Source organism: Telopea speciosissima, chromosome 7 (genome assembly GCF_018873765.1).
Source record: "Telopea speciosissima isolate NSW1024214 ecotype Mountain lineage chromosome 7, Tspe_v1, whole genome shotgun sequence".
NCBI classification, from domain to species: domain Eukaryota; kingdom Viridiplantae; phylum Streptophyta; class Magnoliopsida; order Proteales; family Proteaceae; genus Telopea; species Telopea speciosissima.
The window spans coordinates 2665561-2689547 of NC_057922.1; the positions used below are offsets into that span (position 1 = coordinate 2665561).

The following is a 23987-nucleotide window of genomic DNA, read 5'->3' on the forward strand; positions in this document are numbered from 1 at the left end:
TCTATATTGATCATTTATCAAATTTCGATCATCTATTTTTTTTGGAAAAGTTTCATTTTTTGTTTTCGCTAGGTTTTCAAAGCTTTAGTTTGCTACTGGGCTAATTCTGTATTGATTGAACTTAGACATATGAGCAAAGAACCTTGGCGCCTCAAGGGCATGAAGCCATGAACATGATAGAATGTTCTATGTATGGGCATGCTAAAACCCAACTCCCTCATATAAAACACTTATTGACATCCCTTATGTTGTTAAATAATTTATTAATTTAATTGTTTGCCCTCTTAAATCTTAATATATAACATTTTACTTTTAGGGAAAGTAAAATCTTATCATTTCACATGTTTAGTAAAAAAAAACATGTAAAACAATGACAATTATTGAAAATAATATAATGATAAGTATTTTTTCAAACCTTTTTCTACATCTAACTTGAACAATCTTTTAGGAATAAGACATCAAATTTTACTAAAAAAAAAAAGACAAACATCAAAAAAAGGAACCAAGTTTCCCTCCACCCATGGTGAAGGGGAATCGATTCACCAAGGGTGTGGGATGGGCGGGAGAGGGCATTAGGAGGGTATATTGAAAAATGCAAAAACCCTAGGATGGGCGGTGAACCTACCCCTATGGGTGAAGGAAAACATTATCCAAAAAAAAATTAAATATTCTAAATACACCTAAAGATGCATCATATAAAATAATAATACCAAAACCAACAAGTGCTCAAAGCCTAAAAAATTTTAGGCAAGGCATATCTGCTAAGTGGCTACTTGCCTAAGGTGCTATAGTCGGTTCTTTGCTTGCTAAGCTCAATACCATAGATCAGTCCATATGTCAAAATACAATTATTGAATGGGAAAAGGCCAGAGTATGCTAACGGTGTACCGTAAACTAGAACCCTATGTGTCTCTCTGTCTTCCTTCCTTTGAGGGGTAAGGGAGTCATTTCAAACGGGAGAGAAAGAAATAGAAACATAAAATGCTAGTTTACGGTATACCACTAGCATACCAATCCCCCTCCCTTGTTGAATATTGAACCTATTGTTATTACTATACACTCTTTCTTAGTACAAACTACAAAGGCACTGTTGTACAAAAACACTGCACCCTGCCCTATTAGAGTAAATGCACTGTACCAAATAGGCAAATACCGTTAGACTGGTGCATGTGAGTCAGAAAGAATTTATGACCTCTATTTACATTTTTGAATTTCACTGAAAGCACAACCATTACCTTTGTTTGTTTGCTTTCTATTAATCACTTGTGATTGAAATGGCTTCGATGGTAAGGGTATACTTACGGTCTTCAGTTAAAACACCAGCCATGTGGGCTCTCGTATTAAATCATCAAACTGCACACAAAATCTCTTTTTAATAAAACGGGGAAGAGCTTCACAAAAGTATACATTTCAATTCAATGGATAAACCAGGATTTTCCGGTTTCATATGTTTCAGACAAATAAATTATCAGGTGAATGGAAATGATTAACATAGCAGAATGAGAACAAGCAGAACCTTCCCCCTAAATATTATTTCCTCATGGCCTATCAATCTATATTTCAAAATTTAAACCAAAAAAATTTGAACCTGATACTACACTCACCACTGCTTCCCTTCCAACCTAATCCAGAGATCTTAGCATCGAATTTCCCTTTTGAAAATACATGTACATGTGCTGCCGATTAAAATTTTGTCCTCCAGAGAAAAAAAAATATGGACGGGTGGGGGCAAGTGCAAAAGATGAATCAACAGGTGATGACATTACCACAACTATCTTCTACTGTTTGCAGTCTTGGCTTTGTTGAGGTCAGCAAGCTCTTCAATGAGTTTCCTTTCTTCATTGCTCAACCTTTTTGGGATCTCGACTTGAACACGAACCAACTGATCACCCCTCATGTTACTCTTATTTAGCAGTGGCACACCTTTCTTTGCCATCACCAGTGTCGTGCTTGGCTGGGTACCAGCAGGGATCTTCAAATCGACCATACCATCCACTGTTGGAACCTTGATTGTTGTCCCTAATATAGCATCAATGTATGACACCTTGCAGGTGTACAGGATGTTGGTGTCTTCACGTTTGAGTACAGGATCTGGGAGAACTTCAAGAACAACAAAAAGGTCTCCAGGGGCTCCTCCTCTCCTTCCAGCATCACCTTCTGATCGAACCCTCAATCGGCTACCGGAGTCCACACCAGGAGGGACTTTCAGACTAATCCGCTTTGTCCTCCTGACTCGCCCATCCCCTCCACATGTATCGCAAGGAGTGAATGTCTCACCAGTCCCTTCACAAGCTGAACAGGTCATTACTTGCTGGAAAACCCCCAATGGGGTCCTTGCCGATGAAACAACTTGACCTTGCCCACCACATGTGCTACATTTAGTTGATTTGGTCCCTGGCTTTGCTCCTGATCCACTACAGGTACCACAGGACTCAAGCCGGGTTATCTCAATCTCTTTCTCCACCCCAAATATTGCTTCCTTGAAATTCAAGACTAGATTATAAATCTGGTCATTGCCATCCACTGCCCTACTTCTGGAACCTCTGCCTCCCATACCCATGCCACCCATACCGCCCATGCCTTCAAATAATGACTCAAACAGATCAAATGGGTTGCTGAAATCCTGTATGAAAAGGTACAGGTTAGTGGTCTGAAAAAACAGAAATAGTATGTAATGAATTATTAATCAGCAATACTCCCTTGATGTAGGAAGGCTTTCAGATCGAAACAGGGTATATTTATCAGAAAACCTAGCATCCACCAACCCTGATTTTGGTCCCTATTTTCCCTCGATTCTCTCTCCTGGTTCCAGATTTTAGTGTTTGGTATGTCATTTTTGTGTCCTATAACCTTCTCAAACAGATTCAATGGGTGAAGTCTTGTTTACATAGAATTCCATTGCGGGTAGACCTGTTGGCCTGCAGATTACAGTTTATGTTTCTTTTTAATTGCAGCTTTTAGTTTGGGGTTAATTCTTTTATTTTTTGAAGCCTTAAATTCCTCTGATTTGTAAGGATAATGAAGGGTAAAATTATGTATTTATTTTGTGGGGTTTTATGGAGTTGTAATGGTGTATCAACCAGACTTCAAGATATTGTTTTCTCTATGGTTTTCTGAAACAGTAGCAGCAGTTAAGCTCCGTTTATTTCATCTTTCTGGTTAATTAATATTCTTGGTTTTTTATGCAGTTAGAATTAGAAAGCCTCAAGTTCTCCACTGTATTATCCACCACCCCCCAAAACCCGGAAAAAAATAAATAAATAAGGTAAAGAGAAGAAGAAAAAGGGAACTTACCCCCGTGCCCATACCAGCACCTTTAAGCCCAGCCTCTCCATATTTATCATATAAGGATCGTTTCTCATCATCTGACAAGACCTGCAGAAAATGTTACTAGTTGTTTAGGCAAATAACTGAAAATCCATGGGTGTCAAACCTGTCACAGTTCGACCAAGAATCATATACATGAACCAGAATTACAAAAATACCGCCCTCTTACCTCATAGGCATTGCTTATCTCCTTAAATTTCTGCTCTGCCCCAGGTTCTCTGAAATAGAGCAAAATGACTGCCAATGAATTGTAGGATCAAAGGCAGAAGCAATCATAGAACATTATGGTACTCCTTGCAAACAAAATAGGAATGTCCTTCAACCAAAGAATAGATAACCATAGCATACATTTTTCACATGAACACTAACCTAGATGCCAAGGGAAGGGGAAGCCTATGTGAACCTGATTCAAATGTTCAGGCCTAATTGCAGTAGCTAGGTACTAAAGAGTGGCATCATGGGCTTCTAAAAGTAGACCTGGCAAAGCTGTTTCAGATAATATAAACTCGCCAACATTTCTGAAATAGTAACACCAACCTCCTTGCTTCTTTTGAAACTCACCATCAACTCCCCACACCATTAGCCTGTTGTACATTAGTCCAGAATCCTCCCCAATTTTTTAATGAAAACAAAAAAATGTCTTTATCTCACTCCAATGTAATTTACGAGGAAAAAATGGATATGAAATTCCTTTCCCCCTTAACCTCACATTTCACCAAACTAAACACTGAAAATAAGTTTTTTTTTTTTTTGGGGTGGGTGGGGGGGGGGGGGTTGTTGCTAGGTCATCACTAATTTTCCCATAAATGTCAAAAATACTCTTTCCCCTCCCAGATGGACTCTTTCATCAAAGGATGGTTTTTCTTCTAAACCCCTATTCATTGTTTTGTGGATGACATTTCATCCTGAGGACCCCGAAATAACTGAAGGCTCCATACCCTAAAACAGGGTTTGAAGAGTAATTAACAGGATCTTTGGAGATGTCATATCCCCTTTAAGTGTAAGGCTCTGGGCTGAAAATTAGCACACGGGAAGCTTTCTTTGTTTCAAAAGAGATGTATGGGGAGATTTCCCTCTCATGTTTGCTAACATTAAAGGAGGATAACAATTCGTGGACCATTAATGGAGGGCCGGTTAGGAGAAGAGGGGAACTTGGTAGAAATCAGAGTTGCAGAGGGGAAGAAAGAAGAAATCGCATAAGAAGAAGAAGGGGGGAGGGGGGGGGGGGAGAGTGCATACGCACACAGCCCTCAGGCACTCAATTCATTCTTCAAATCTGTCTCCAACGATGGGGAATTACATCATATATAAGGAGAAATAAAAGACTCCTAAAAATAAAGACTAACTTTCTAACTAGGAAACTAATTCAAATAAGCAAACTAAGAACAATTGGAAACCAAATATCCTACGTAGCTAACTTCTAAAATAAAGAGAATAAAATAAACTAAAAGACATTATTTCCCCAAATAACATAAATTCCTAAAATCCTACTAAATTCCATAAACTCAATCTGGACTCAGTCCATCTCCATCTGGATACCCCACTGGGTTTGGGTCGGTCCAAGGTAGTGTATCTGCATCAACATACTTTCCTCTTATTGTTCCTGTGCCAGGAAAGACTGGTGTCATGCCCTAAATGGTTTTTTTTTTCCAGGGATGCTATCAGTTTGACAGGGCAATTATATCATACTCCTTTAAGAAGCAAAAGCAATAGCAGTGTGTTGATGCCTATTTGAAGAAAGAAACACTAGGCTGTTCAGAGATTCCTACTCTCACTTAAATGTAAAGAAAGATTCAGAGTAGCACATTAGCAACAGCCAATCCTCTCTTCAGCCCAATAGTGGACCAATTTTTATGAGGATATTTCTCTTACTTTTTATTACTTTTAGTTGTCTAATTGGGTTGGGATAATGCTCATAAATTCCAGTCCTGATTATTGTCGCTTTCCTTCTGAACACTTATTCATAGCCTACGGCTAGAGAAGTTAATTTTAGGTTTGGATTCCTTTTCCAATCATGGTCAAGTTTTATAGCTGGTTATAAAGCATGTAAAGGTGAAACCTTTCATATGAATATACAATTTGATTGAATGGGAAATAGTTAGTTTTTGGGACTTCAGGTTGTTGCCTCTATCTTCTCCCCCCCACCCCCACTTTTGTGATTCCCTTTCCCTCTGCCCACGATCTCCCTTCTCTCCCCCCTCTCTTACCATCTTGCGATCTCTCTTCTCTAAATTTGTCCCTCTTTCCACCACCAAAAGATCCTTCTTTTTTGTATCTGCATTAATTTTCCTATACAGGGCATTCATAGAGCAAACAATCATAGCACAACGCCACAACCATGTAATATGTAGGGGGAACGAGGAACGACATACTTGTTAACATCAGGATGAAAACTCCTTGCAAGCTTCCGATAAGCTGAATAGAGAGAAAGAAAGTTAGTTAGTAAGTCATGCGTAATAAGATAATAGAAACATGAGGAAGCTGAAGAGTTCTGTTGAATTTCATAGCCGAAGCACAACCAAAGGAACAGTGAGAAACATAAATAAATATGTCATTACATATTTTGTGTTCCCTACAGCTTCATCAGAACATGGTTTCAATCCTTATTGGAATCCTTGGGCCCACGAATAAGACACCGATCTCCCAAAAGATCAGACTTCCTGTCCTGATAGGAATTTGAGTAGTAATGAGTTTTCTTTCTTTGTAAGATTTAAATTTTGTAAGTGGGCAGCATGAAGAAGGACCAAAGGAATCTAAGGAAAGCAGTTAAAAGTTACTAGTTGTCTTTTATTTCCTAGTTTGCTAGAGAATAACTAAATCAAGTTAATGGTTTCAAAGAGTATTAAGACTTTTTTTTTAATCGATGGAGTTATTGGAAGCCTATATACCAAAAGAGATCCAAATTCCAAAAGAATACAGTGGCTTTGATCATGTTACGGTTTTGAAGAGGGCATATCTTAACGAATTCTTTTTGCACATTTGATGATTTTTTATGTATGATGAATATTTTCCAAGTCCTTTATTTCATCAACACCACCAATTGCCTTAGTTCACGTCCACAGCCAATAATTTTGGCTCCATTCCATTATCCTACTAATCACTCACTTCTTTCCCAGATAAAAAATTCATCACCACTTCTAATCTGCTTCAGCAATGTATAGCAACCAAGAACTGTAGCTCTGTACTTATCATCATTTACAGCCATAGAATCCCATCCTCCAATCCCGACCCTGCTAAGCACACAGAAATAAGTTTACTTCTGCAATAAAGTCCAAGCACTGAGAATGTACTTCCACCCAAAACATTGTTCATCTTCTGTAATCAATAAAAAAATTTATAAATTAAAAAATTATCAGAAATTCTACAAGAGTTTTTTATTATTCATTGGTATTTCGATGAGACAGCAACGCTAGCACAGAAGCAATCATTTTATTTCAAAATTTTAAGAACAGACTGAAAGCAGCCTAAGGGTTATCATTTATAAGATGGTGTACTCAGACAATTAACATTTACATTATATGCTAGAAACCTAACACCGCAGGAAAGATCTAGATCTTGACCTATTCTTTATGTTCTGAGAGAGTCTATTACCAAAAACTGAATGGGTTTTGCTTGTATGAAGTTCATAATTGCAGAAGTGAGCTTTCTTAATAAGCCATAACATAAGGGTTCACGTATGGGGTGTTAGAAAAACAACGCCCAGAATGGCGATTTTGCAAAGAAAAATGAAGAGAAAGAGAAGACAATCACACGAGACAAGATTTTACGTGGTTCACCCCCAAGTAGGAAGGCTACATCCACGGCCGAGCGATAGAACGGTTTCACTACTTCTCTAAAGCAAAAAATTACAAACCCTCAAATCTCACACATCTCTCAAAGGGATAAGAACACTTTATAACGAAACCCTAACCCAGAAAGTACAAAACTGCCCCTAGAAACCCAAGAGACCCACCCAATCTGGTTCAGACCTGAACCCAACATATGTCGAAATACATATCAAATCGAAGATCTTGACAAGCTCTACAGTAACATGGGGACCTATATGGGTATGTGTCCAGGAGTTAAATCCACCTGAGGCCTAAAATTTAGGATACAGGGATACATGTGTAGAAGTGGGTGTGGTTTGTGGATAAGGCAAAAATGTGTCAAAAAATTGGGCATAAGACTGGCTTAATCTTTTAATTATTTATATAGTCTAAAAGAAATGGAAACAAGTGGTTGTTTTAAACAAAGGGACAATTATGTAAGAAAATAAAGCCTGACACGATAATTGTAAAAGAACAAAGATTTGGAGGCTTCAATGAAAATTAGCTGAATTATAAAGTATTATTATATGCCTAGGGAAGGTCATGCTTGGCGCGTTGGTCAAGTGCTCACTTGCTGAACGCTTGGTCACAGGTTCAAGTCCTGGAAACAGCCTCTCTGCAAACAGGGGTAAGGCTGCGTACATTTGACCTTCCCCAGACCCTGCTAAACACGGGAGCCTTGTGCACTGGGTACGGCCTTTTTTTATTATGTGCCAAATACACATGTTTTAAAATTTAATTGTCACTGATTTCTCATCTGGTGCTAACCTGGGGCTATTTAGAGCTAGGGCTAGACTTCACAAAGTATGAAAGATAGTGGTGAACCAGGTAAGGTTCCGATGTTGACCTGATCTTCACCTTTCTTCTTCAACCTTGGGGTTAGAGGTAGCTCCAAAGAGAACAAGGAGATGAACAGAGTAACATCCGCACCTTCCCCTCCTCCACCCCACCTCCTTTTATTTTGGAAAGATAGATACCCCCTTCTTCCTCTTCTCTCGTCCAATTTTGGGAGCAAACTACAAGGTGGTGCACCGTGACCAAGTATTAAGGGAGGGATCTGACATGGACACCATACCTGCACCCATGTCTTGTCATGTCGACACAGGTGCTTCAGGGTAAGCAGTCGTGTCTATGTGATATGGGCCACAAGCAAGGTTCAAAGTATCAGTATTGGGTATCGTATTGGAAAGATGATTTTAGGAGACAAATCGTACCAACTTGGAGAGACGCAAGATACACATGGAAATGTTTAGGATACATGTGAAATATAGTTTTGAAACATAAAATACTATAAATAAATAATATATAAAATATATCATGTATAAAGAGGAGAACAAAGTACGACAAGACAAGTGCATTCAGTTGATTATGTATAAAGGATGAAGCTTTACGGTTTAGATACACAACTCATTGCAAAAAAAAAACTAATTTGATTCAATCATTCAGGTTGTTTTTCACTAACCTTGTGATCCATTGCAAAAAGCGACACTAAAAATAAATATTTGAGCAAAAAATTCAAAATTTTTTTTTATAGACAACTGTGCTTGCATAAATTTGATTCCGATCCTTGATTGCAAGTTGTTTAATTACCAAATGATGATGAAATCAACATTACTAGGGTCGCTTTTGCCAATACAAAAAAGGAATCAAGTTGATTTTGCCAAAACAAAATTGATTACAATGCCTTACCAAAGTTCTTGGTAAGTGTTTTGAGTCATTGAACGAGTTATATAGTTTATAAGAGATGTATCAAGTGAATCGATAAGTATCAACCATATCGGGTCATGCATCGACCCAATACAGTTGATACTTTTTTTAGACATTTTTTAGGCATCATATCGGTGTTGTGTCGTATCAGTACCTTAAAAATAAGAAACGTATCAGTTAATATCGGCTAGTATCGGTGGATATGTTAAGATACTTAAAACCTTGGCCATAAGTTCAACCAAAAGCAGTATTTAAGATTACCAAGTCATTGTATCCTACTAAACTCATTAGAGTGGTATATGGAACATCTACATCATTTTTCTTATACAATTGGTATGTGATATTACTCAAATCTCAAAAGATGGTAAAATTAGTAATATAACTGACTAATAAAGAATTAATTCCAGGTGAACTACATTGTACAGAAGCAAGGAAACAACTTTACATCAGAAAACTTAAATAACAATCTCCTGTAGAAAGGAATCTAGAATGCGTACTTACCACTTTTAATTTCAGGTTTACTCGCATTCCTTGACACCCCAAGGACAGAATAATAATCCTGTACATAGAATAATATTAGTACACAGGACAATATTAATACGAATGTACGATGGAAGTTATTTTCATACTTAGGAGGCCCATGAAAAGATTTAGAGAGGGCAAGAAGGATGGTAAAGGACCAGTGGAAGAGAGAAGAAAAGGGAAGAAATCGCACAAGAAGGGGGGGGGGGGGAGGAAGAAAACTCGCACACAGCCCGCAGGCTACTCAAACCACAAACTCAATTCATTCTTCAAATTTATCTCCAACGCTGGGGGAAAACATCATATATAAAGAGAAACAAAAGACTCCTAAAAATAAAGACCAACTCTCTAACTAGGAAACTAAGAAGAATTGGAAAACCAAATATCCTACATAGCTAACAGAATAAAATAAAGTATTTTTTCCTAAATAACATAGATTCCTAAAATCCTACTAGATCCAAAAACTCAAACTGGACCCAGTTCATCTCCATTTGGGTTCTCAATGGGTCCAGCCTGACCCATGGAACAGCTCCTACATCAATTCCCCCGGTGTTGAGAAAAACTCGTCCAGGAGTTTTGTAAAACTAGAGAATTAGCAACAATTGATCGACATCCACAAATATCGACTTTGATGGGGCAATGATCCAGCACATCTCATGATCAACTGTCACGATCTTCTGATGGTCATTAGCAAACGACATCTCTTTGATGGGAATCTAATCGTGGGGCTTCACAACTGCAATCTAATCGTTGCTTCTGTTGTTCACATTTTCTTCCACATCTGATCCACCTTCTGAAGATTGAATCATGCTTGACACCTTATCATAGAAGGTGTTATTACTTCCAGCAAGCTCCCGAAAACCTGTCTTCAAATTAAAGTTTTCTGTTTGCAATTTACAGAACCCATCTCTAATCGAAGGGAGAAAATCATATCGATCAACCTACATGAGGTAGGGGGTTTATGACAACAATGGCTGAATTGTAATTTATTGGACTGCAAACTAAAGAGAAGAAAAGAAGCATGGTGTAACGTATGGATGCAGGACTGGGGAGGGGTAAACTTGGAAACGAAATAAAAATGAATGGAAAGGGTAATTCTGGAAAATAAGAGTACGACTTAGAAGAAACAAAAAGGATTTAAAAGGGGAGCAATACGGGAAAAGTGGGGTTTAGGAAGGAAGAACTTATTGCATTAAAGGAAGAAGAAGTGATGAACTGAGTCTTCAACCAGCGGACAAACATCAATGAATGGTGAAGTTTGAGTTGGAGTCGATCTCCCTTAAGCGAGATTGGCGGGAATCCAAGAGCAACCGGGTAAGCTTCTCTTCTGGCTCTTGCTCTCTCTTCTCTTTTTATTTTTTTTGGCGGAACCCAAGGATAGAAGAACGGGGCAGCTAGAAAGGGGCTGTGGTTTCGAGGGGGGTTTGGATTTTCTGCTGGAATCAAAGGGAGGGTTGGGGCTGGGTTTTCGGTCGACTCCTCTGTTTCCAACAGTGTCAAATCTTTTTTTCTTTTTTAATGGAACTGCTGTGGGGTGGAAACTGGGAATCCAAAAGGATGAGCTGGGGTAAGGTTTCAGCAGGGGTTGCTGCAGGAAGGGATGGTTGGGGTTTTGATTCGACTTCTGTTCCAATAGAAGTCCTGTTTTTTTTCCCCCACTTCTGCTGGTCGTATGGCACTGAAACAGGTAAGAGAGAATAGGGAAGAAGAAGAAGAAAAAGAATGGGATGAGAGAGATTGACAGGGAAGGAGATGGATCCTTAGACTCTGATATCAAATTGGTGGAGGGCTGGTGGAAGAGAGAAGAAAAGGGAAGAAATCGCACAAAAAGAAGGGGGGGGGGGGGGAAGAAAACTCAAACACAGCCCGCAGGCTACTCAAACCACAAACTCAATTCATTCTTCAAATCTATCTCCAACAACTCTCTAACTAGGAAACTAATTCAAATGAGGAAACTAAGAAGAATTGGGAAACCAAATATCCTACATAGCTAACAGAATAAAATAAAGTATTTTTTCCCTGATAACATAGATTCCTAAAATCCGACTACATCCAAAAACTCAAACTGGACCCGGTTCATCTCCATCTGGGTTCTAAACGGTTTCGGCCCAGCCCATGGAACGGCTCCTACATCAAAGGATCTCTATATGATTGTATTGACCTAGAAAAAGCATACAAGAGAGTCCCTAGAGAGTTAATCTGGAATATACTAGAGAAGAGAAGGGTTTCAAGTATATACGTGGACATACTTAAAGATATATAAGATTGTGTAGAGACTCATAAGAACTGTGGGGATCAAGTTAGTGAATTCCCAATTTTAATTGGGTTACATCAAGGATCAGTCTTAAGCCCTAGTTTGTTTGCGTTTAACATGGATGATTTAACCAAAGACATTCATTACAAGGTTCCTTGGTGTATGCTATTTGCTGATGATATTGTTTTGGTGGATGAGACAAAAGCAGGGATTAATGCCAAGTTGGAGTTATGGAGATCAACCTTGGAATCAAAAGGTTTTAAGATAAGAATAACCAAGACAAAGTATATGGTGTGATTTTTGTCACACTAGGACGGTTAATAAGGTGATGAAAATTGAAAAGGGGGAGATTCCATAAAGTGATTATTTTAGGTATCGGGGCTCAATCATAAATAAAGAAGGTGATATAGAGGATCATGTTGCTCATAGAATTAAAATAGGGTAGATGAAGTGGAGAGGTGCGTCCGAAGTGTTGTGTAATCGGCATATTCCTTTAAAGCTTAAAAGAAAATTTTATAAAACGGTCATATGACTGGCTATTATGTATGGTGCGAAATGTTGGGCAGTTAAGAAGCATCATATAGATAGACTCAGTGTATCGGAGGTGAGGATATTGAGATGGATGAGTGGAAAAACTAGGAAGGATAAAGTAAGGAATGATCATACTATAGCTGATTTGGGAGTAGCTCCAATATATGATAAGCTACGAGAAAGTCGTTTGAAGTGGAATGACCATGTTCAACGGAGGCCTTTGGATGCTCCAGTATAGAGAAGTGATTTGATTCAGATTGAAGGAATTAAAAGAGGTGGTCAGGGAGGAGATGCATAGCTTAGGCCTTGTATCAAGTATAATGGTTCCAAAACTTGGTTTCTGTACTGGTTTCGCCCAGCCAAAAAACTGAGTTGGGCCGAGATGGCGGTTATTTCATTTACTTAAATGATGTTAGGCATAAATAAGTGTTTGTCCTGGTTTCTAGCATAAATAAGTGTTTGTCCTGGTTTCTAGCATAAATAAGTGTCTGTCCTGATTTCTGGTATAAATAATTGTCTGTCCTGGTTCCTGAGTGTCTGTATACCAAGGTTTCCCACCGAGATGACCGAGACCACCTAAATAAGTTCTGTATACCAAGGTTTCCCATCGAGATCTCAGTGGCTGAGACAGTGAATTTCTCCCATTTCGCCTTTGATCTCGTCTCGATTTTGCAAAAGACCGAGATATTACCAAGATCTCGGTGAGTTCTTGTTCCATGTCAAGTATGACCTCAAATAGAGCCGAGGCCAAGGATCCATGTAGTCGACCGCATTTAGTAGGGATAAGGCTATGTTGTTGTTGTTGTTGTTGTCCATGAGATTCAACAGCCAATAAATTTTTCTAATAAATGAAACAACAAAGCAAATGGTAACTCATATAGCCACAAAATGTCAAAAGAAAGCATAAGTTGGGACACTCACACTGTCAGCTCTAACAATGAGCCTTGCACCCCTATGATGACGAACATTTTGAGTTAGCCTTGTCCTAAACACTGCATGCAAGGAGTCTTGCAACAAGAAGCTTGAATTTTTTGACGCCAAGTATTTTATCTTGCTTGAAATTCTGCACATGGGATGATAACATACAAGTTAAATTATTCTTACTGAAACAGAAACAAATTTTATTGCCATGATCATAAACAAACAAAATAATATATATACAATCTAATAACCAGTATTACATAACCTTCAATCAGATTTCTCGAACCAGGAATTAATTGATACCAAATCAATATTGAAGATAAAAAATGGTAGAATAAATGGCCATATTCGGCTGATAATTCATTCTCAGAATATCTTTTTCCCACATTCATTGCCTTCAAATTTTCCAAGACCCTACTGCTTCAAATGTAAAAGCACTTACCACTAGTTTTGTTGGAAAAGCCAGTCTAAGAAAAATTAGCGCCAGTGGAACATCTTAAACAGAAGAGAATCAGAGAAGTGGTAACAAATTCAAGGAGATTAGAGGCCATTGAAGAACCAAAACCATACAGCCTGTAACACTTCAGCCAAAGAAACTGCCTGGATTTGGGAAAAAGGTAATCCGGAGTCTGGGCTATGAACCTTCGGAAAAGATTGTTTCTCTAAATAAAAAATAAAAAATTTAAGCCAGTGTCACCACAAATGATGATTTTCAGAAAGAATAAAAGAAAACAGAAAGACTTCAACTTCCAACATGCTACATTGTCTCAGCAAGAAAGTCCACCAATACACAACTCAGCTAAGCTTTATCCTAACTAATGGTGACATGGAGATCCTATTTTACCATTCAATTCTATTCAAAGCCATACTTGTTTTCAATCGCAGTGCATGCATCTTTTCTCTCACCAATTCTCCCAAAGTCATTTTAGGCTTCCCCCTTCCTCCTTTAGTTCCTCCAATCTGAATCCTATCATCCCTCCTAACCAGAGAATTCAGAGATCATCATTGCACATGTTCAAGCCACCTCAAACAACTTTCTCTCAACTTATCTTGTATCGTACATTCGTACCATATTTAAAACGGGAATGGCAAAAAATCTTTGTTCAGTACGGCGTGTTTAAAACGGATCAGAATTCAAATGGGACGATCACATACGGTCAAACATTTCAAAAACGGTAAAAAATGAAAACAGACAATATGGGTTTTAAACGTTTAAAAAAGGGCGTACCCAGTGCACAAGGCTTCCGCCACTGCGGGATTTTAAATGTTTAGATTTGAAAAATACTGAACCAAAAAAGGCATAAATTGTAGGACCAACTCATGTCTTATTAGTTAAATATTAATATTCGATGTACTAATTATCAGTCTGTATAGTACAAAAAGGATGTACCCAATGCACGAGGCTCCCGCCACTGCGGGGTCTGGGGAGGGTCATAATGTACACAGCCTTACCCCTGTGCTTTTGCAGAGAGGCTGTTTCCAGTACAAGTCTATATAGTATTGAATTAATTTTTTTTTAAATAAAAAAGAAGTATTTTTTAAAAGTGCCTGTTTCACTCAAAAAAAAAGGGCAAACGTGTTTAAAATGTTTTCTTTTTTTTTGGGCATTTTTTGCCATATAATTGGGATCAATTTGGAAAACGGGGGGAAAAAAGGGCAAAAATTTGCGTTTTAACTAACTATGATTTCAGACCTACTCCTGGTTACCTCTAACATGTTCATTCCTTATTTTATCTTTTCTAGTTTTTTATGTCGAGATCCTCATGTCAACTACACTAATGGTATACTCTTTATATTGGTATAGTCTTTATATGGAGTTGAATTTATATGTTGTTTATCCACCACCCAGAATTCAACTCCATATAAAGAGTATACCAATATAAATTCTTTAATCTAAAACCATCTACCTTTAGCTCTTAGTAAAGATCATTCTGGTTCTCCACTTCTATCAAGTAGTTTAAGGCCTTCCCAATGAAAACAGTACAAGGTCATGTAATTGTTCATGTTGCCTTACTTCAAGCTTCTTACTATGAAGTGTACCTACTACCTAGATTGGTTACTTGGTTGGTGAATTGACATAATCATTGGCTAAGCACAGACATTCATATGACAGAGTGACTCGCCCATGCAGCCATTCCTGTCCCTGTAAATTCTTAGGCTGGGGTTCAGAAAGCCCCTAATTTTCATGACCAATCATCAAGCAAAAGTTACAAAACTGTGCTAGTTTCCGGAACTAATTAGCATGTCTGGATCTATTTCAGAGAATATTGCAGTCACTTATTTAGGAAAATAAGTGACTGCGAACCAATTTTTAGAAATTAGTTTAAACAGCTTTTCCAACAGATACACTAGTGTTGTACGATTAGTAATATACTTAAAGCAGCAGGCACACAAAAGAGTCCTCCAGCAACCCAATCTAACAACCACAACAAGCATCCAATTCAAACAAGAGTTTAGGGTTATGATGTTAAACCTTAAGCCTCCCAACCACAACCAGTAGCAGATCAAAAGAACATACACGGAATTAATAATAAATCTCAGAAACTACCTCTGGCAAAACTAGCCAAACCAGATGCCATCTTCACTTTTAATCTCTTAATAGACTTAAACCAAACAATCCCCAACTCTGCTATCTGAATTGGTTTCCTCAATAGAGTTGACCAGGCAGCTTTTTTGCTATAAATCAACACGATTATACTTACCTTCCCCCACCTCCCCAAAAAAAAAAGGTACCCAAATTCCCAAGTTGAATCATCATGATCTAATTATGTCGCTGAGAGTTCCTCTCAGCCCAAGAACTATCGCCACAACAGAGCACTTAAAGTAGAAGGTGAAATAAGATTTCTATGTAACAGAATCAAGAAACAACTGACCTGAATTTGGAGAAGTAAAACTGAAATTAGAAGAAAACAGAAAAGAGAAGAAAGCCACAAAACTGTTCACCATGAAAGACTTGCTTGCCCATCAACCGAAAGGAACATAACCCTTCCTTCTTACCCAAAAACCATCACCATAAATCCAAATTCCATTACCCAAAGTTCGATTACAACCAAATATATATGTGCTAAAATTCCTAATTCAAGTTTCCTAAACCTACATAGGCCCTTCTCCAAGCAACTCATAATTTAGAAATTTCCTAAACTAGACATAACAACTTGACTCAGTTAGTAGCAAATAACCCAATACTCAAACTAAATTAAAAACACATACCCTGTTCATATAGAACAATTGCAATAAAAGCCCAAACCCTAAAATTAAAAGATAAGCCCATGGGGCCAAACATCATCATGATTTCTATTATTTCCTCTTTACTGACCCAAACCCCCCAAAAAAGAAACGACGTGTTTTTGTTCTAGCAGATCATGCAACTAGAGTTGATTTTCTTAGAGACTTTTACTGTTATACAGACATGATACTAGCAGTTTGCCCAACCACACAATCACTCATGGAAGTTGGTGTCATAAAATGTCCTAAAACTATTTGAGTTGGAATTTAGGACAATGATGAAAATGCCAAGGTACAAATACAGGTAGAAGTGAAAGTATAAACTGTTTGCAGGCTATAGTAGGAAACTTTTCTTGGACAAAAGGAGAAAAATTTCCACACCACGCTATTTGTTCATTGGATAGGTTCCAAGTTAGGAAGGATCAGTGAGTACCAATATTCCTTTTCTTCACAAGCCAAGTTTTTTTACTAATATTCAAATGAGTATTGTGACTCCACTTGAGCTTCCAAAAGCTTCTTTAAGGGTAAAAAAAAAAATTAGCTGTCATCTTTTTCTTCCAAGCTAGAATTTTTAAGGAAACATTAATCATCCAAAATTATTCAAACAAATATACATTTAAAATATTGTTAAAAGTGTAACAGCTACCATACCAGCAATAATTCACTAAGCATGGAGAATTGCAAAGATACAATAACCAAAGAACAAAAGGGGCATTGTTTGGGTGCAAGGACATGATAAAAATTCTCAGATTGGAGGCATCCCACAGTAATACAGACAGTCTCTTAGTTGGACTGACAACCCCAAATTTCATGCTCATTAAGATTTTGGAATGTGTCTGTACCTGCCTCTTATCCTCAACATGGATACCAGGCCCCTACAGCAATCTGGCCTAGAATCAACATATCCATTTCTTACTAGTAAAATAATTGTATAGAAATACTCACACATGTTGGGATGACATCATCAACTTGTTCGTGACAGAGGGCCTTAACATAGTTTTTGGTTGAACTCCCCATTGTGCAACCCATGTGCTACCGCAAGGTATAATCGCCATCCAAGATATTCTCTGCAAGGAAGGGTTTTATCAAGCTTACATAAATTACCAATGAAAATAAACAAAAAGTAGTATGAACAAAGACTAAGCTCCCAATGGGACCCATTTTTTGTAGCATATGAATTTCTGGGCTACAAGATAATTAAATTTTAATTTTAATTCATTTTAACAACAATTTAATTTTAATTCATTTTAACAACTGAAAAAAGCTAGAGATTAGATAATAACAAAAGCCCAAACCTAACAAATGGGAGGCCAGTAGAATCCTACCCCACAACTCCATTGTCTAGCTAGTCCGCTCAGAAGTTTACAGATCTAGACCTCTACCTAAGGCAATAAAACTGAAGTATATCTTTCTCAAGCAAAACAATGTCCCCAGGAATGGTCATTAGAGGAGGCAATCAACTAATGACAATAGCAGAATCTTTGTGGTCTTAGGTAGATCCATAATCCCAAATCTTATATGTAATATCAGCTTAGCAGTTCATAAAAGAGGTTGATGTGTAATTCAGCTTTTCATTCATGGAAACTTCCACACACCTAACTTTTCTGAAGAATATTAAAATTACCTTTTATACTACTACAAATAACAAATCAAAAGAAAAAATTTTAAAAAAAAAATTTGTGGCGATGGGGGCATTCCAAAGAAATGGAATGCTCCATACCAATATAACAGCCCTAATATCAGCTATCAGAAAGACAGTAACCCTATTGGTGGCACCTACCAAACACTGAGGTAAGACCGTATGACTACTCAAACACTTCAATCTTTATGGCAAAAATTTTTCTAGACAAGCTGGTCTAGAGGGTATCTCTAGACCTGGTCTAGAACCAAGTTTTGCCACATGGAAGGAAGATGTAGCAATTTCGGTCATAGGGACATTTGGAAAATGGTTTAGATTGCTCACATGTTAAATCCAGACTCAATTTCAGCCACATACCCTCCTATGCATTTGCATATTCCTTTCGGTTTCATCCGTCCATTTCTTTTTAGAAAACTTTCATCCTTGCACTGGTGGCCAACTTTGTGTCGGCCGAATTTGACATGTAATCAGAGGACCTTGGGCTCTACATAGTCACAAACTTTCAGCTCTATCCAACATGCCAAGTGGCAAGAAAAAACTTCTCCTTTACCCAAAGAAATTTAATAAGAGCAAAAAAAGAATCCTCATCAGGGAAGCATGTGATCCAACATCGGGACATAGGGATGAGTTGTGATACATATGAACATTGAACAGATAATCACTAAATATAGCAGGGCGAATTCCTTGAAGCAATAATTCAAATTAAAGCCACATCATAAAACGCCCAACCATAAAGCACGAGCTGAGGCTGTATGAGCTAGAGTGCACTCAAGAGAAGCAGAATCCCCCAATCCAGATGCTAACCATAGACAACAGAAATATACATATTTTGCACGCACCAACAGGTCTCATCAAGGAGAAAAACAAGTCCGCTCCTCTGAGAAAATGGAGGGATAACATGGCAAGTCCATACCAGCAGGGAGCATCCAAATTGGTAATGTGCACCATATTGTAGTAATGCCAACACTAAAATTCACAAGTTTAGCATGCTTCTCTCTGAATAAGAGCCATTGAGAAACTCCTATAGGTTGAATGGACACATAAAAAGTAAGATATGAAACACAAGGGTATCTTTCCTCCTGCCACCTATGCCCCTACATGTATCATAAACATAACAGCATGTGAGAATCACATCAGAAAAAATGTGGGGCTAGTCCTCTCTATGAAAAATATCCCATTGGGGAACAAAGGACACAGCATTCCACCCATAATTTATCATTCTAATTGAATCAGTGTAGTGTGTCCATCATATGATAGCAATTTAGGGATCTAGTTTAGAGCAATCTGAGAAAACAACACCACTTAACGGTAACTGGAATAGTATTGCTGGTCAAACCCATCCAGTCTGCTTTCAAAGTACCAGTTCTTTCTCAAACTCCCTCAATATAGATAGATGCATGCATGAGAACTCTTTCATCTTCTTTGACTATATGCATGCAAAAAAACAGACATAAACTCTTTTCGACATGCAGCAACAAATTCATCTTACTGCATCATTTCATAAGTTCTACCCATGCTTGGCAGGAGCTCCATTAAATCTCAAGTTCTATCAAGATCCAAACAATAATACTTGTTTTGTCAATATCTAAGATAGCAGCTTAACATACTTACAACTGCTGGATATTATTCACCATGACGTTATTCAACTCAATAACTAGGTCAACATACACACAAATTCCTCGCGCAACCTAATTCCCGAAGATTAAAAAATGAAATCAATAGAGAGTACGGTTTCTGTCTGAAATTGACCATCACTTTATCTGAGTGAGACCAGGAGCTAAGAAGTGATGGCTTGGGTATGGCACAATTATACAGAGACTGGAAAATAATTATACGAGTAAAGTTGCTGAATCGTTTGTAACTTTTCTGAATGCTTGTAAAAATTGTTGAAAGTACAGATACAACCACCCACCCTAACCCCCCCCCCCCCCCAAACAAAAAAAACACACACACACACACACAAACAGAGCCCATTTGCTAATCCCTCTCTTAGTTATGTAGTTAGCAAATTACAGGCTTTCCCCCCTCTCGTAAGGTCAATTCTTGTCCTAGTCTATAGTTAGAGAAGCTGAAGTGTGTAAGATTAGGGTTTCCCGTTATAAATTCCTTTATTTAGGGCAACGTCTCATCAAACCTAATAGATAGATTGAGAAGGAGACATAAAAATAAAAAAAAAAGGGGCACAAATCGCCTCGAGTGTCACGTCAGTGATTCAGCTAAAGAAAATGCATAACGATTGCATATTTACAATACGAAAACAAGCAAGAACTCGAAATTACAACTCGTTATTCTTCGGAACATCAAGGAGAAACATTGAGGGGGGGGGGGGGGGGGGGAGCGTTGGGGAGGAACAGAGTACCGCGTTTTCAGTGAAACTAAAAATGAAAGCAATACGCATTGAAACGGAACCTGCTTGCCGCTCTTCTTCTTCTTCTTCAGCCGGGTAGTCTGCCAATTGTTTTGACGCCTCCTGAGTATTAACTATTAAGGGTGTTCGGGCACTTGCGACAGAAGAGAAGAGTTGCTATGGTGTGGGCCTTCAAGATGAGGCTCAACTGAGGGGGAAACCTTCCAGAATTTTCTTTCTTTTTTTTTCTTCTTTTTTCCCTATTCTCTGTGGGTGGGGAGAGAGGTATTCTGGGCTTTAATACTTCACTCTCTCAAACTTTCTAGAATTAAACCTTTTTTGACACCTGAGACTCTGAGGGAGAACAAGGACAGGGATGACACCCACACCCAAGTGCCGATGCTCAGTGAGATCCCGGTCCAATCCTTTGTGATTAGCATCAGCTGCTCCAGTTAAGAGGTTTTTATTTTTATTTTTTGGGTTTTTTACAAATGACCCCTTAAAAATGCTCATTTGTCCAAATGCCCCTATAACTTTTCTAATTGTAAATTCCCATCCACTTTCAAAATAGTATAGCACTTTGGTCCAGTCCGTTAATTTGGAGAGTTAGACATTAGTTTTAAGGAATCTAATGACCAAAATGCCCTTCTAATAAAAACCCACCAAAATTAAAGAATGATGGGGCATTGTTCTCTGTGCTGTAGCGCAGCCTGTGCCCAAGCACATGGGGGTGGGCGCAATGACCACCCTGCCCCCCTGCATAGGCTGCCCATGTGCCTGGGCGCAAGCTGCACTGCGGCACAGATAACATTCTCCCAAGAATATAATAACCAAATTGCCCTCATCTTCCCCAAATTGTTTAGGGTTGAAACTGAAAAAATTTTCCTCAAATTGGTTAGGGTTGAAACAAAAAAAAATTTCCCCTCATCATCTTCATGGAAGGACAATCCTATGCAATTTGGCATCCCCATACCCATCATCTGTGATTGGTTAAACCAGCATTGGGAGGGCAGCTTGGATGAACTCAACAAGCCGAATCTACCACTCATTCGGTTGATGTCCACAGGGCAAAAGAGTGAGCATTCATGTGCTTTCTTCACAATGTGACAGGTTTTCAAATCAACAGTAAGTGAAAACAATGACACCCCTACATCAACACGCATCATATCTTTTTCTTTTTTTTTCTTTTTTTGGTAACGGTGAATCTTATTGAAGGGGGGGAGGTGTACAACCAGTGGCATCATTTACACAAAGGTCATGAAGCCACCGAATGGAATCCGGCCAATCTGTCACACACCCAAGAGACAAAGCCTTCCTGGCCAGGGCATCTGAGACAACATTCATAGCCCTTGGAACAAAAGAGAAAACAACAGAGGAGAACGAGGGGATCAGCCTAATGATATCCGCAACCAGGTCCTCAACTTCCACCACCGGGGTTAGCTTGCCCTCCACAAACAAAACAGCATCCCTATTATCAGACTCAACAAGGATGCTATCAAAACCCCACTCAAGCGCAGGTAACATAGCACAGCGAATTGCAAGGACCTCCCCTTGCATAATGGAACCAAAAGAATGAGGAATGGATCGCGCTTTACATTGAGCTCCCCTATGATCTCGGAAAATCAAACCCAGACCACCTTTTGATTTACCTCTTGGTAGAGCAGCATCGCAATTTACCTTGATAACACCAACCGGGGGGTTCCCAATGATGAGGAATCAGGGGGGTGGCCCCGGCCTGTCCAGAAGACTGAACATCCCTCCCTAGATTAACCGAGGCAAACTCCAGGAAGGCATGCTCAGCAGCTACAACAACCTCTGAAGGTGACCACTCCTTACCATTGAAGACCAAGTCATGAAGCACAGGTACCAACAGATGAAAGAGGCTCTTGAGAGAGCAGCACGGGCTTTCTTCTTGTCCTGCTGAAACCAAACATCCCAACCATTGATCCAATTAGCTAGTCTTGGATTATCCTTAGGGGGGGATAACTGGAGTTGACACCCAAACCACACACTTCGAGCAAAAGGGCAATCAAGCAAAACATGATCACCAGATTCCGAATAGGCACCACACCTCAAGCAACTTGGGTCAATCCGAATTTGCCGAGAAAGTAAACCTGCACCCGTGGCCAATGCCTCATTACAGGATTTCCACAGCAAGCTTTTGATTTTTGGCAAAGTTTGGATTGCCCAAATGCGATTCCAAACTGATCTGGAATATTATCCCACAACCGACTTCTAGAAGATGAAGCTTTAACCCGATTTTTCTGCTCTTCTATTCCAACAAGCAGTCGATAAGCCAACTTAACAGAGAAACGACCATCTCTAGAAGCACCCCAAACCCTCCTATCCTCACTCGGAAAAATACTGAGGGAAATTTGAGCAATAGCATCCACATCCAAAGGATGGAAAATCGATTGAAGCAGACTTACTTTCCACCGCCGAGACACGAGGTCAATAAGGTCAGCCACAACCGAAAGAGAGCACCCATCTGGTTTCGGATTCCTTACCTCATAATTTGGCGCCGAAGGAATCCACCTATCTCCCCAAATACTGATCTTCAATCCATCACCCACCTTCCATAATAGGCCTTCCATTAGGACATCTCGGCCCACTAGGAGACTCCTCCAACCCCAGGAGGGGCGATTTCCCATCTTTGCCTGCATGAAATCACACTGGGGAAAATAGACTAATTTTATAAATGTTGCCCACTGTGCATCCTGAGAGGTCCATAAACGCCAAGCTGCTTTCGCCAACAAAGCTCTATTTTGGAGCTTAGAATCTTTAAAACCCAAGCCACCTCTTGATTTTGGCCTACATAACCTCTGCCAAGACATCCAGTAGATCTTCTGTCTATCTTTCTGACCACCCCAATAAAACCCTGAAGAGGCTTTCCACACCGCATCATGGAAAGAAGATGGGAGCTTGAAATGCGAGCTTGCAAAATTTGCCATTGGAACCACTGCTGCCTTTAGAAGCACTTCTTTTCTTGCATGAGATAAAAGCTTCTCTTTCCAACCTTGAAGCTTGCTGGGAGTCCTCTCCTTCACATCATTAAAGATATCCTTTTTTGACACGCCAAAGTGGGTGGGCAGACCCAAATACTTAGATGGGCCATCACCATGCTTGACTTTGAGAATTCTCGAGAACCACCTTTTGATCCTAACATGAGTGTTAGGGCTGAAAGTAGGGCTGGATTTTTTAAAATTTATCGTCTGACCTGTAGCATTGCAATATAATTCCAGACATTCCTTCAGAGAGTTAACTTCCTGCAAGTTCACCTTTGCAAAAAGTAAGCACTCATCAGCGAATAAAAGGTGGGTGATGGGATCCCCCTTGTGTCGAACTCTAACCCCGCTAATATTGCCCTCCATTTCAGCCTTTTTAATAACAGCAGTTAGAGCATGGGAACAAAGAATAAAAATAGTCGGGGAAATAGGGTCATCCTGTCTAATCCCCCTAGAAGGTGTAATCGCCCCTTTTACACTGCCATTCACCAATAGGTTATAGGATACAGTGGTAATACAAGCCATTACCAGATTCACCCAATAACTATTAAAGCCCAGTTTGAGGAGCATACCTTCAATGAAACTCCACTCTAACCTGTCATACGCTTTCCTCATAACCAGCTTCAGAGCAAGAAACTTCTGTTTACCCATCTTCTGCTTCTTAATGTAATGAAACATTTCGTGGGCAACAAGAATGTTGTCC

At 39.0% G+C, this 23987-nt stretch overlaps 1 protein-coding gene across 3 annotated transcripts; it reads right to left on the reverse strand.

Moving 5' to 3' along the window:
- Window positions 1-1417: 1417 nt before the first annotated feature.
- Window positions 1418-20483, reverse strand: LOC122667294 (chaperone protein dnaJ A6, chloroplastic-like). 3 transcript variants are annotated; one of them, XM_043863549.1, is made up of 9 exons: window positions 20353-20483; window positions 19345-19354; window positions 17239-17380; window positions 13069-13210; window positions 9342-9399; window positions 5700-5742; window positions 3497-3545; window positions 3295-3375; window positions 1418-2623 (listed from the first exon to the last, which is right to left on the reverse strand). In XM_043863549.1, exons 3-9 carry the CDS (start codon window positions 17346-17348, stop codon window positions 1772-1774), a joined length of 1335 nt encoding a protein of 444 aa, XP_043719484.1. In that variant the 5' UTR covers window positions 17349-17380; window positions 19345-19354; window positions 20353-20483; the 3' UTR covers window positions 1418-1771. The 3 variants fall into 3 exon arrangements, with proteins under 3 accessions (XP_043719484.1, XP_043719485.1, XP_043719483.1); XM_043863550.1 differs by lacking the exon at window positions 19345-19354 and having other exon boundaries at window positions 13069-13211; window positions 17246-17360; window positions 20342-20483; XM_043863548.1 differs by lacking the exon at window positions 19345-19354 and having other exon boundaries at window positions 17239-17360; window positions 20342-20483.
- Window positions 20484-23987: the final 3504 nt, after the last annotated feature.